The 14,539-nt window shown below is 46.6% G+C and overlaps 1 protein-coding gene across 2 annotated transcripts in view; it reads right to left on the bottom strand.

Moving 5' to 3' along the window:
* Positions 1-14,539, bottom strand: part of LOC144734165 (uncharacterized) — a 95,950-nt gene that overhangs the window by 22,466 nt on the left and 58,945 nt on the right. For both annotated transcript variants that reach the window (XM_078616238.1, XM_078616239.1), the window contains exons 8-18: positions 14,082-14,221; positions 11,663-11,789; positions 10,309-10,344; positions 9,348-9,478; positions 8,442-8,568; positions 7,126-7,271; positions 5,853-5,979; positions 5,656-5,688; positions 4,649-4,764; positions 4,188-4,314; positions 3,206-3,345 (exon numbers count right to left, since the gene is read on the bottom strand). In XM_078616238.1, the coding sequence (XP_078472364.1) occupies positions 3,206-3,345; positions 4,188-4,314; positions 4,649-4,764; positions 5,656-5,688; positions 5,853-5,979; positions 7,126-7,271; positions 8,442-8,568; positions 9,348-9,478; positions 10,309-10,344; positions 11,663-11,789; positions 14,082-14,221 (1,250 nt within the window). The remainder of the gene's footprint in view (positions 1-3,205; positions 3,346-4,187; positions 4,315-4,648; positions 4,765-5,655; positions 5,689-5,852; positions 5,980-7,125; positions 7,272-8,441; positions 8,569-9,347; positions 9,479-10,308; positions 10,345-11,662; positions 11,790-14,081; positions 14,222-14,539) is intronic.

Below are 14,539 nucleotides of genomic sequence, written 5' to 3'. Positions count from 1 at the left end.
AGCTGCCATGGGTGCTATACGGGTCACTTGCTCGAGGGTGTGCCATCGTTTTTGTGGCAGGTTTAAGCCAAGGAGGCCCTCAACGGTTGGGTTGGTGCCGAGACGTTAATTTGGGGCGTCACTGTTCGACCACAACTGTCACGATTGTCCCTTGGGGTAGACGACGGCCTTTAAATTGTAACAGCAAAACTTAATTGTTCATGTTTGTTGTGCAAAGCGCTTGTGATGAAAAGAGGCAACCATTGAACCGATCGCAGACGAACAGCAATTGATTTTAACTACCAAATTGCCTCAATTAAAATGAGACTTGGCATATGTATGCTACTTCTGGGACTGGCTCAGCCAGTTTGCTACAGTACGGAAGCTCACGTGTGTTGCCCTCTGACTGCTGTGTTGGGTGCGATGGTTATGCATGCTTGCACAATCGTTCCTCAGTCATGAGCTCCCTATTAACACAAAGAGTAAGAAAATACAATTTAGATTTGGAAAATATTGAACGAGGTAGGTATACATGTGCATTAAAAGAACAATGGGGATTTAAAAACTAAGAATAGGAATTATATTATTTAGGGGAGGGTTGAGGGGGTAAGAGGCTGTGGGGCGGACAAGGGAAAATTAGCGTATGGTAAAGTGAAGCTGAAGATACTTTATTGAAGGGAGTCAGTCATACACAGAGAGAAAAGTGAAGGTCTTGAGCATTTTCACAGGTTGGGGAGGCAGGAGTTCGCTTTGTCCCTCACATTAGGAATCACGGGTGCATATAATTAATTACATAATTGTAAAATGTTTATTGTAAACTGCTGAAAGTAAATAAATAGTAATCGCGGATGCAAATCCGAATTGTGAACTGCAGAAAATAAATTAATAAAGGTTTTGCGGCACCCCCCCCCCCCCCCCGTGCCCCCCCCCCCCCCCCACAATCTCCATGGGGGCAGTGAGTCGGCAATGCAGTTAGTCAAAGGGCTGAGGACTTTCCGAACTACAGTGGCTGTGAAAAAGGAACAACCTCCCATTCGAGGTGGACAGGGGGGGGCTTCTACATATGGCCTCGGTTACTGGATCGGAGAGCGTGTGAAGGGGGGCAATATTGAGATGATGAAGTGGGAAGGGAAATCAGGGGTGTGACTTCAGGGTAGATCTTGTGGAAAATCGCCGCCTTGGTTGCGATGCACGGCAAGATCGCACTGGCAAGACAAAAGGGATACTGTCCTTTATCCGGAAAAATAGGAGGGAGGATGACCTGGATAAAAAGTAACACAGATTAATATGTCAATTATGCTATACAAATGTTGTTTACCTACTTAGAGTTGGGGTGAAGAAGCAGAAAAAGTGTCAATGTTGATGTCTTTTCCTTTTTGAAAAAATATATTTGGCAAGAACCCAAACGTACAGTCTCCAAACAATATCCACAACACTATGGGAACCTCATTTGCCAGTAAAAATATGATAATTGTTTTTTTACCCTTCTATCTGGCAACAAAACTGACACCTTTTTACAAGGAGTCATGTTTGCATAGACCGCAATACCTGCAGTCATAATACAAACAAAAGAACATAACTCTGATAATGTGCACTGTCCTTGAAGTTGATTGGTCCACACCCGAGACAGCTTTCCTTTGAGCCTAGTCTCACATGGGTTGGACCAGATGACGCCAAAAGGCGCACAACTCAAAGACAATGCACCATCAGAGTATGAGAGCTCGGGGCAAGCATCTACACTATGGGAACCTCATTTGCCAGTAAAAATATGATAATTGTTTTTTTACCCTTCTATCTGGCAACAAAACTGACACCTTTTTACAAGGAGTCATGTTTGCATAGACCGCAATACCTGCAGTCATAATACAAACAAAAGAACATAACTCTGATAATGTGCACTGTCCTTGAAGTTGATTGGTCCACACCCGAGACAGCTTTCCTTTGAGCCTAGTCTCACATGGGTTGGACCAGATGACGCCAAAAGGCGCACAACTCATCTGGTCATCTGGTCCAACCCATGTGAGACTAGGCTCAAAGGAAAGCTGTCTCAGGTGTGGACCAATCAACTTCAAGGACAGTGCACATTATCAGAGTTATGTTCTTTTGTTTGTATTATGACTGCAGGTATTGCGGTCTATGCAAACATGACTCCTTGTAAAAAGGTGTCAGTTTTGTTGCCAGATAGAAGGGTAAAAAAACAATTATAATATCCACAACACCGAACTGAACAAGAAGACTGGTTGTCCTAATACCAGACACGAGACATCAACAGACGGCGACTCAAGACGGCTCGGACACGTACTCAGAATGATGACCCTCTACGATGGACACCACAGGGTAAAAAGAAACCTGGGAGACCGAAGACCACCTGGCGCAAGACAATGAAGGACGAGCTGGCAGCAGCGGTCAACCTCTCTTGGGGCAAGGCTCAACAAGTTCCCAAGGACAGGAAGAAGTAGTGGAGGGCCTCACGTCCCATAGGGGATGAAGAGCATCAACTCATTAACTAACCTTACAGTCCTTCGAGTGGCATACATGAGAACCAAACGTGCAACGAACAAAGGTATCGTGCTTTCGGGTATGGGACCTATAGGGGAAGGTTGACTTCGCCTGCCTGCCACTGGGGGGGGGGGGATGACTGTGTGTAGCGTATTGATAATGGGGTGATATTGTTTCTTAAAGTAGTCGGCCACTGGGCGCAAAAGGTGTGAATAAGCAGGAAACGCTACATATTAACATGTTCTTCCTTACTTATGAAAAGCACGGTTTATCCGCAACTACGGACGTGGACTCGGAAATTAGAGCACTCGGATCAGTGAAAGAACCGCCAATCGGAGACATTCACATTCACCGTTACGAGAAGATGGCGTGGGCAAGGTACATTGTTGAAAGGAATTATGGACAAAGCTTAGTATGCCCGAGAGAAAGGCCACTGCAGAGATGGTGGTAGCAGTGAGATCAGTTCAAATGCAGGAGTAAGACAGATTGTGGTACCGCAGGACTGCATTGGATGGCGAAGATTTGAAGGAGGCCTTCCATTGTTGGAGGCCTTCCTTTGGCCATTGTCTATCCAGAAGTGGATAGAAAATGTCAGCAAAGTGGAAAGCCAATGATAATATCTGATCATGATAATGAATAGGCCTCATCTCGGAGAGATTCCAAGATAACCACGGATGACAGGGAGTGAGAGCTGCATGCGTACTACGGGGTGTGGCGTGCCGCTTACAGCCCGCCGTGGACGTGCAGCGAGCGCACGCAGCCTCCACCGCCGAGGGCATCCAGGCTCGGGGCCGCCTCCTCCAGCACCATCTCCCGGCCACGGAGGTCCTCGTGCGAGAAGAGGCTGATGGACGGCTCCGAGAAGACCTGCACAAGCGGGCCGCATTGCACAGTGAGACGCAGGTGTTCGCTTGCGTCTGTACCTAGCTTATTTTTGCCGACACCTCTTGCTCTCGTAATAATATTTGTGTTTTTTCGTTTTACGACCTCGTTTGCTGGTTGTGCAAAATTCCTCAAGGACTCTGTTGCTTGTTGGTTTCCGCAACGTTGATGCTTTTGTATTTTGCGTTCATTGCTGCTGCTGCGGCTGCGTCTGTGCTCACGCACCTCCGATTAGCACGGTTGGCTACGTAGGACCCGAAAGAAGTTCAACATATGCACATACACGCATACTACGGATCTCCGTTGTAAAATATCCAGGAAGCTGCCTAAACGGGACCATCCATTCAAGGAATCAAATAAACACGAACCGAAAAGCGCAATGCAGCGTAGATGAGCGCTCATGCTTCTGCGCAAAGGTCGATGCATACTGGTGAAGCAAAGTGTAGATATCTTAAGCAAAATAAAGCTCCCAGCATGTGGAGGGACATCCTTTCGTACGATACACTGTATGACCAGAACGCACAGCGAAGAGCTACACAGCACAACTGCAAACACCTACCTAGTAATACAGCAAACATTATTTGATTAATGAATAGGACCAGGGCTTAATTTCACCTGCGTCTCTCACCAAGCAAACGTCTCGCTGTGGTTACTAGTCACGTGGCTACGCCAGTGAATCCGGAACTAGTTGTAGGGCTATAATAAGCGAAAGGCATGCCGTGGTATGGAATCAGTAGCTACTTAAGCCAACCATGCTAATTGCACCTCTGATTAGGACGGTTTGCTACGCTCGGTGCGAAAGAAGTTCAATGTACATACATACTTACGATAGGAATTGGCCGAAGAGACTTGATCTGAGCGTCGAGTGAGAAAAATGCTTCTGGGCATGAGTAGCAGCCCTCCTCCAGAATGAATTCCCTCCCAGAGAAGTCCTCGTTGCTGTAGAGGACCCAGCTGCAGAGAGCACAAAACACAGCGAAAAGCCCACGAAGCTATTTGAGCTTATTTTTCAGAAGCGACCTGGCCACAAATGATAGCTCAATAAAGTGGCTCATCATGTGGGAATTTATAGCAGCAAATTAATCTAAATAATCTAAACGCATGTTTATAAATGTGGAAGGACAAAAAATATCCACGCAACCACAGGGAGAACATGCAAACTCCAAATATACAGGCGTCAGGGTCGGGATCGAACAGTCGACCTCCTGCATACCAGGTGAGGAAGATCGCATCCCACCATCTTGGCGCCCCTCACATCACCGTGGCGCCCCACCCTGCACGCACTTACCAGCCCTTCAACACTCGCGCGGAGCCAACCGTGGACCAGCCTTCGGGCAGGGTCTTAAAATCGGCATCTGCGGGGCGATGCATCCCTGAGAAATCTCTCTGCGAGTACACCTCCATCTGAACACACACAAGGGAACGGGGGGCGGCGTTGTAAAATCTGTCTGAGGGAATACACGTAACCTTCCCACGCACAACCATCCTTGCCTCCCCATCAAGGGAGCTGATGAAAGAAGCAGCGGCTTGTGACAGAATTCACCGATTATGTGCAAAAGTGTAAACACGTGTCAGAGAATGTGTGACTCAATCAAGAGGCTGAAAAAAAAGAGCACCCTCGTCTTGTAGACAAGAGCCTAGTCTGTGCATGCCTCACTTACCGGCACAATTCAGATTCTTCCTTGATAAAAAATACTTTGAAGTTATTTTTATAATCACACGTAACACAGCCTGGCGATGGCGCTGAAGTGATGCATTAAAACTTAATGGCAGTCATACCACAAATAGTTTTTCTTTCTCATTTAACGGAGAGTAAAACTGCAAAACAACAGGGTGGAGACCAAAAAAATAAACAGATATAGAAAGAACCACGATATGAAGGAATCACGGAGAGGAGGAGGAGGCCTAACGGCGGGATGAGTGACGGTGGACGACCAGTGAAGCAAAGACCGCACGTGAGTCGGGAGACAAATGCCAGAAAGAAGAACGGCTTAAAAACTTGTCAGAAAGTCCAGGCCACACAGCCCGGGTGAGATGCTTGTTGTTTGGGCTACATCTTTGTTCAAATGGAAGCTCAGCATATGTTTATTAAAAAAAAATGCGAAGATCGTGACATTGGTGTTGAGTGTAGCCAATGATGTCTCGGGGATTTTTTGCAATATCAGGACTTGGTGACGCCCTTACCACATGCCATTGGGAACTCAGAGAATAAAGAACCGAAGCTGAATTTGGGGATGGTTTCTTTATATGTTGAGGTTGTTGTTCAACAACAACCTCAACATTATATATTCTTACCCTGGCTTTAGAACTCATTTCCACACTTCGCTCCTGGAACACAAAAATAAAAAGCGCACAATTAAAACCAACAAGGAACACATCTCACTCACACGATGGCCCACTTGCCACCATCTCAATTTCATCTGCCACAGCAAAAGAATACGTACGCGTGTGGGGTAAGAGAGCCGAGGGATTGTGCGAGGGGTGAGTCTCACCAGTCGGACAGGCCTAATGGAGGCCAGAGTGGGACCTTGGCCACCCCAGTCCGCCGGTGTTGCGTAATATCCTTTCTCCAGGACGAACATCTGGCCCATGAAGTCCTCGAGCTCAAACGCGACCCACCTGTGCGTGCAACGCACATGCACAGAGCAGCCAGTAACACATACACAGAAAGACCGACGTTCTCATTAGAAAATGCAGTGTAATACTTGACACGTTTTTTTTGTACGTATGTATGCACGCCGAACTTCTTTCGCACCAGTACGTAGCCAACCATGCTCATCGGAAGTGCAAATATATATGAGTAAGGGATGAAAAACCATAAACTCTGATGGTAAAACGTGCATTGCTGTAGCTCACTTGACTCTTCTCAAGGAATACAGATAGACCTGTATCAGCAAGGCAAAAAGCCAAACAGGTGCTTTGGTTACCATGGCAATCCGCTTGCCAACCTTTCACCCACGTTACAAGGCGTCAGTGGCCATTTAGAAGTTCAAGAGATCGCCTCTTAGGACAGTGTTCTTCGCTAAGTTTCAGAGGGAGGCCACTTTTTCCAATGGGAGTTTGACAGCAGCACGATGATGATGGGGTGGCGTCAGGGGCCGCACTAATGTCCACCAGGGGGCCGCCAGTGGCCCGCGGACCTTGCAATGAAGAACAACCGTGCTAGGGGGTAGCTCGGCCAAATCTTCCACATCCTGGAAGTTACCCACACTTTACCTCACTACATGTGACCTGTCGATCCACTGACTGTGATGTAGCCATTCACACTGCTGGGTGAACAAGAAACTGGGGGGAATAACAAAAAACACTTTTTTTTTTCAATCTACACAAAACTAAACTTTTTATTTTACCAGGTAAGGCTCACTGCGTAATGTAGCTCTTTTTCAGAAGCGACCTGGACACAAATTGATAGTTCAACCAAGTGGCTTATCACGTGGTAATTTATAGCAGCCAAATACACTGAACGCATATTTAGAAATGTGGAGGGAAAAACCGGAGGACCCGGAGAAAAATCCACGCGACCATGGGGAGAGAGACACGCAAACTCCAAATATACAGGCGTCGGGGTTTGGATCGAATCCACAACCTCTTGCAAACCACTTGAGGGACTTAACATCTCGCCAGTGTGGCGAACCAGGAGATCAAACCGGTGGACTAACTGGATTGCAAGTCCAGCGTGCCGACCACCCATAGACCACGGCGCGATGTGAAGCCATTCCTAGAGCGAACGCGTGCAGGGGGTGAGGGGCGGCGGACGTGACTCACACGCCGCGCTCGACGGAGATGGAGGTGGTGGTGGGCGCGTAGCCGACCGCTTCTACGTCTGTCAACGAGTCTCCCTCCACGCTCAACTCTCGGCCCTCGGGCGAGCCGGGCAGCTCCAGGAGCACCACCCGCGGCTCCGCAAAGTCCTGCAGCGCACAACATCGACAGCAGCTTCCGATGAGCACGGTTGGCTTCGTACATACATACATACGTACACACAACATACAACAACAAGGATTCCCCCCTATAGGCTTATAGCCTCGACAGACGAGCCACCAGACTTCCAAAGAGGCTAATAAACGGCTTAATGACATCGATATATAAATACACACACATATGTTGTAAGAAGTACAGACTGTTGGGGCTAATGTGGTGAGCGAGCACCTATGAAGGCCAAGACGGCATACGAAGGGGTGGTGTGGCTGCAAACATGCCCGGCCACCTTTGTCTCTCCAATGTTGTTGTTACACAGAGCACGAGGTACTCATTTTGGCCAACCATGAGATCTTTAAACAGACTCCGAGACAAGAGGGCTCAACAGATCGAGTCTCTTCACTTCTCTGAAGAGATGCCGCGACACCGAGGTAATACCGATCACGTTATTTTGTTTGCATTCTGACCACAAGTATCGTGGTCAATACAGACATAATTAGCCGAGGTATTCCTAGCTCTGCGATCTTGCATTTACTTGCAAATTCCATCTCTAGCCCTGCCTACTCGAAGCATTGGTTGCAGTGGCTCTGCATTTGGCTCAAGCAGCTCTTTCGCTATATTTCTCTCAACGGTCCGCCAGCTGTATTTGTTCACCTGAGGACGATCGCTTGTGTTGCGATCGAAACGTCGTGGTTTTTTACCTTATTATTATTTTCTATCTACGTGACTTTACCGAAAGAACCAAAGAATATAAAATAGTAATGTTATTTTTTTTAAACCAGGCAGGCATCTCGTGTCTCACGACTCTTTTCCATTTTGGCCCTGCATACCGTCAACGAAGGATTGGCTTGTGGGAGGAAAGGGGTGAAACCGGGGAAAAATCCCACTATGCATACAAGGGGGTGACACTCAGCACTGCCATCCCCTGGCCACCTCACAGCCCCATGCCGACATTGAACGAGGCTCCGCCCCTGCTTAGCTCCGATGAGCACGGTGGGTTACGTATGGAGCAAAAGAAGTTCGACATACATACATATGTACTTGTGTGAAAAAGAGCTTCATAGTTCATCGGATTTTTCCAGGAAAAATTAAGATTTTGATTCCCATTCTGGGTGCATTTAGAACAATTTGTCCATAGGTAAAATAACTTGTGATGTACTTACAGCAAATATGGGTCTTATGGAGGAAAGTGTCTCATTGCAGCCTCCCCACTCTTGCCAGCTGTGGTATTCACCTTCCTCCAGGATGTACTGCCGACCGGAAAAATCAGGACCTTCGTAACCAACCCACCTACAACGCGACAGAGGCACTCCTTGTTAGCCTGCCTATGTCTATTCGAGGAAGCGCTGCTGACAACTGACAGTGTAACATTAATAATAGTTTAGTGCAACTGGTATTCGCACCATTCTTATGGTGCAAGGCTATTCCAAAGGCGCCACGTTTTCGCAGACGAATATAGTCTGCAGTGATTTCAAGCAGGGGGCAATATTCCTATGTGGCTTAAGCTCAATGAACGTGTTTCCAAATCTGGAAAATTTAGACCCCGATGCCAGCACAGATGGCAGACTTGTTTTCAAATAACGTCACAAGATCTCCAACGTCCACTGTGAAGTGGACAGCGAGTACTGTTGGTTAATACACCCCACAGTATTAACCAGGGCGGCCACTGGGCTCAAACCGCGAACCTCTGCAACAAGCGGCAACCACATCACTGCACAGTACAGCGGGCGAAGGGTGGTGTGTGCCCACTGCATAAATAATTATTGACAGGCCTCCACAACAGAATGAATGTTCACTATAGAGATGGAGTTCGCACCTCCGATTAGCACGGTTGGCTACGTACGGTGCGAAAGAAGTTCAACACACATGCATGCACGGAGTGATGAGATCAGCAAATTTGTAGGAATGAGAGAGATTGTGGCATTCGTGGGGCCATGCGGGATGGTGATGGCATTGAGAGGCTTTCGTGCAGCTGTGAATGATTTCTGATGATGACGACAAGACTGGGATAGATGCAACTGGGACCAATCTGCCGCAGGGCAATACGCGGTGCACACGTGGATGCTCACACTCCGGCCCTGACGCGGATGGAAGCGACGCTCCCGGGAGAGTCTTCCCCGAATACTCCACCCAGCGTCGAAATCTCCAAAAACGCCTCCTTCTGCTGCCCTTCAAAATTCGGCTTCTCGTACAAAATCACCTGAGAGAGGCAACAGGCGAAGGTCAAAGTTCACCTTTCTCAAATGAACAAACCAAGAAATACTCAACACATTCGTCAACAGCGCTGCCCAACAAGGAAATGTATTGTATGTAGAGTTATGTATTTGGCGACGTTTCGGGCATTGGCTCTTCTTCACAGTGGCGAGATGTTAACTACCTCGCCTGGTTTACAATAGATTGTGGGTTCAATCCCGACCCTGACGCCTGTATATTTGGAGTTTGCGTGTTCTCCCCGTGGTTGCGTCGATTTTTCTCGGGGTCCTCCAGTTTTTCCCACCACATTTAGCAACGCGCGTTTAGAGCATTTGGCTGCTCTAAAGGTCCACGTGATATGCCACTTCGTTAAACTAGTATTAGTGACCAGGTGGCTTCTAAAAAAGAGCTATATCGCTCAGTGGACCTTACCTGGTAAAATAAAAAAAGTAGTTTTCACAAATAGTTTACAGGCTATTGCCTGAAACGTTGTCTATGTGGGCACTGAGCCACAGACCACTGATGGGTAAGGAGCACCTAAAGTGTGAAATGTGCGCACTTCTGACTAGCACGGTTGGCTACGTATGGTGCGAAATAATTTCTAACATACATACGTGTTACAATATTATTTTGTTTCCCATGGCGGTTAATTCAAAATCTGGAAAATGTTACGTTTAGCTGCAACCATCCGTTAGACAGGTAAGACCCTCGCTCACAGGCTAGACTGTGCCAAGTGCTTCAGTAAGAAGAAGAAGAATAAGACATTGAATGTGTTTCAATGCTCAATGAAGCCATCATGTCACAGGGTGTTGAAGAATAGTAACAGTGACACCATACCTTTGCTTCATTCGGCCTCTCCACTTTGATTTCTCCCTGTAATAAAATCAAACAAAACAATTAATGTTAAGAGTCATTCACGACATGTACTCGTTCTACAAAAGAGGCATTGGGTGCTACAATCATTTCAGAAGAGCTCAGACCTCAAGTGTTTTTTTTACGTTTTTGTCATTTCCTTAAGTAAAATGTTGGTGTCAAAGGTCAGTTTGATGATTACTGCATAGTTCAGCAACTTGATTTCTTTAAATTTATTCTAATACGAATGTTGGGTCTATATCAGGCTAATATGCAAATTACGCTTAATCTGCATTTATTTAGATAAAGGATTTCATCGATGGCAGTCATGAAAATTCCACATTCTTATTGTGAGAACCCATTTTTGCATAGAAACAACCACCACTGACTTATGACTAAATGGCGAAGCCTCACCCGGTGGTACAAGCTTTGCCAGCCCTAGAGTTTTGACAACGATGGGACCGAGTTGACCTGAAAACGATTATGACTCTCCATCTCATGAACAGGAGTGCTGTGCTGCTTTACTACCTTAAAACATAATTCCAAATATTCTAAATGTGACCTGATCAGTCGAGTGATCAACCGATAACAAACAAATTCAATGCATTCGTCAATAACACTGCCTTAAAGGGAAAATAAAAACATGATAGGTCACATTTTCGGCAATTGCCCTTCTTCATATGATATGTCATCTATTATTCAACGGTTTTACTTAACTCGATTCCTGTGTTGCGGTCAAATTTTGTTGTTATTTGGTGCCGTCCATAAATGACGTCACGCGATTTTGGACGATTTTTGGCCCCCCCTCCTCGTCACACGGCGTCACAAAAAGTCAGACCTCCCCTCAAATATGATGCCACAAAGCTCTGCCCCCCCCCCCAAAAAAAATAAAACATGCTTCAAATCGCTTTAAACTATTATCATTGTAGTGCGTATTTAATGTGGCGCTGCACTCTGATGTTGTAGGAGAAAACATTTATTAAAAAGTATATTTAATTAAGTTGAACGTGTTGTCTATTTCTATTCAAAGTTGCGCATTTTGATGTGACGTCACATTTCTCAAACCCCCTACCCTCGTCACACATCGTCACAAATGTCTGACCTCCCCCCCCACCCAGGTGCGTGACGTTATTTATGGACGACCCCTTCATCCTTATGCACCTCTGCCAACGCAGTAGCAATATATAGGTCGTTTGTTTATTTTTTTTAAAGAACTGATAATAGGTACAGTATTCAACTATTTAAATGATCGGATATCCCGGGTCTAGCCAAGATAAGCTCCTCCAGTCACTATGTTCGGCGGAGGGCTGTGGACCGCACCACTAACGAGAGGCCCTACCATTTTGAGGGGCCGCAGAGATCCTATGCGAGGCTGGATCCCATCCCAACAATCCATCGTGGGGTATTCCCCAGGCTCAAGGATGCTGATGAGCTCCATGTAGTGGAATCCCAGGTACAGCAGCCACCTGAGATGGGAGAAGCAGCCAGGAATAACAAAGTGTTATCGTCAGCACGAACATTTTTGCGGGAGTTATCATATGTGGCTGTCAGATATGGCTGGCGGCAGTTCTGAGGTCAGAGAGCTGAGCTGGCACTGCTGGGGGCCCTTGGGTTTGAATCCAGGCAGCTGCCTGTGACAAAACCAGGTTCTCGAGTGTTCCAGAGTTGATGGTCTCAGCCCGGTTACCAATGACTGCACAAACACAGCATGGTTCTTCACTTAATCCATTCCCGTTCCGAGACGTCTGCAAGTTGCAGAGTGGGTATTCCGTTCACCGCTGAATCTCGGAACGAGCAAGCGGTTAGCATTCATTTTGTTTAGAGATGCGTAGCACCGTCGTTTTTAAAGACATTGTACTCACTGCAGAGAACCATAGTGATATGACGGCCCTCTACGATAGCTGGTGCCAAACTGTCCCACACCCGCTCCCGCATGGCCTTGTCGGAGTCTCGGTACGTATTTCTTCCTCCGATTCCATTCGAATGACGTACGCGTACGTCATCGGAATGGGAAATCTTAATTGGGCTAAATTCAAGCTCTGAGCAAAAAAAACGTGATTTGACTGTCATTCGCTGAACATTACTCTCAGTTGCAGGGCGAGTAGGAAAGTGTGTGGACCAGAGGTCACTGAAAGGGATTTCAAATGTTCTTCTGTGGTATTTGCTTATGTGGACTGTTCTCTAACACGAAGTGTTGCACTGTTCTGCGCCAGTTCCGAGTGGATTGTTTGTCTCCTAACATGACCCCACTAGCAGAAGCTGGATACAATGGGGAACAAAGACAGTGTAAAAGACAACATCTGGGCATGCAGACATTGGAAGATTACGCGTGATTCCTCTATTGCACATCTGGAGTACAGAGACTCGGAGGTAGGGTTGTTGGACCGTGATCAGATGGTGACCACGTGATATGCCCACCTGTACAGCAACAAGTGCGCTTATTCACGATTTGAAAAGCAAGTGGGGTTTTTAATCCATGTGTGTGGTATTCATCTACCCCTTGCATGTTGAAGCGCGTGTCGCTGACCTACTTGGTGCCGATGGTTCATCTGGGCTTCTTTTTCTACCATACTCTTTGGTTTTTTCGGTAAAGTCACGTAGGTGACAACAAAATGAAATAGAAATAAAACGAAATTAAATCACGACGTTCCGGAAACAACACAAGCATCCGTCATCAGGTGTGACTGCTGTGTTGTTTCCGAAACGTCATGATTTTATTTAGTTGTTTTATTTTGTTTTCACCTACGTGACTTGACTGAAAAAACCAAAGAATATGGATCCTTGCAGTCACGAAAACTTCAAATCTAGAATAATTGTTCTACCCTTCAGTAATAACGCTTGCCAGTTTGGTTTGGGTGTTCTCTCGCATAATAAACCGCGCAATCCTGCACAGCAGACTACCCCACCTCCAAGGTCTGCTGTTATAGCATCCTCACAGATATCTATCAGACCCTTTTTACAAATATCCATAATACAGGAGGTATTAGGATGTTCAAACATCAAATAGACACCAATTTCAAGGCATCAAGTCTGCAATAATTAGAAATGGTTGTGCTAAAACGTGCAAATATGATTTGATAATGTATGCATTGTTCTTTAAACTGATCGGCCTACGTCAGAGACAGCCTCCTTCATGGCCTTGTCTCAGCAGTGTTGGACCAGTGAACACCAAAATGTGAAGATCACAAGGCCAATGCAAGTATCAAAGCACTAACAGCTTGGGTTGAGCAGTTAAATTCATAGGATGCAGGGGGGGAGCTGTGGAATAGTGGTTAGCGCACTGCACTATGAACCTGTAAATCTAATAGTGATGAAAGGAATTGAACTCCTGGGCATGGCTACCATCAGTGGCGAGTGATATATGAAGCAGTCCTAGCCCCTCCACCTGCCCCCCCCACTCCTCGCCAACCCATACTGACCAGCATGGTGAAGTAAGGTCAAAGAACCTCCCCCGGATCAACAGAGCATGAGGAGGCCTTAATCCAGCAGTAGATTGACAATGCACTGTCAATCATTATTATTTTAACATGATGCACAGTGGTTCTTCGAATTAAAATTATCACAATTTATGAATCATGGTGAGTCTACCCGAAGTTCCACAAGAGGGGTCTGTGCTGTGGAGAGATGTTGGGAAGTCACATGGTGTGGGGATTGTGTTGTAGTTGTAGCGTGACGTCGCGGCTTTTGAACGTGGCTGCTGATCTCAGACACGAGGTCTGCCGTCGTTACTTCATTGAATCTCGGACAACGAAACCCACACGCCAGAGTTGACAATGATGGAGGAGACGGTCGGCTGCATTCCGTAAACTTCCACCTTCTCCGCGTCGTCGCACACGATGATGTCTGTCCCCCGGAACTCCTCCTCCGAGAAGAGCACGATCTCCGGCATGGAGTGGTCCTGTGGCAGGGGGAGGAATAGAGACAGAGATACCTTTTATATAGTTTTTTTTATTTTGCCAGGTAAAGCCCAACTGAGCTATACAGCTCTTTTTTCAGAAGCAACCTGGCTATCACAAATGAAAGTTCAACGAAGTGGCTTATCACGTGGATATTTTTAGCAGCCAAATACTCTAAATGCGTGTTTATTCTAAATGTGAAGGGGAAAACCTGGAGTGCCCGGAGGACAAATCCACGTGACCACGGGGAGAACATGCAAACTCCAAATATACAGGGGTCAGGGTCGAACCCACAACCTCCTGTATACCAGGCAAAGGAG

Source organism: Lampetra planeri, chromosome 50, assembly GCF_965212315.1.
Source record: "Lampetra planeri chromosome 50, kcLamPlan1.2.h2, whole genome shotgun sequence".
Taxonomy (NCBI): domain Eukaryota; kingdom Metazoa; phylum Chordata; class Hyperoartia; order Petromyzontiformes; family Petromyzontidae; genus Lampetra; species Lampetra planeri.
This window is presented reverse-complemented; position numbering and strand designations above follow the sequence as displayed.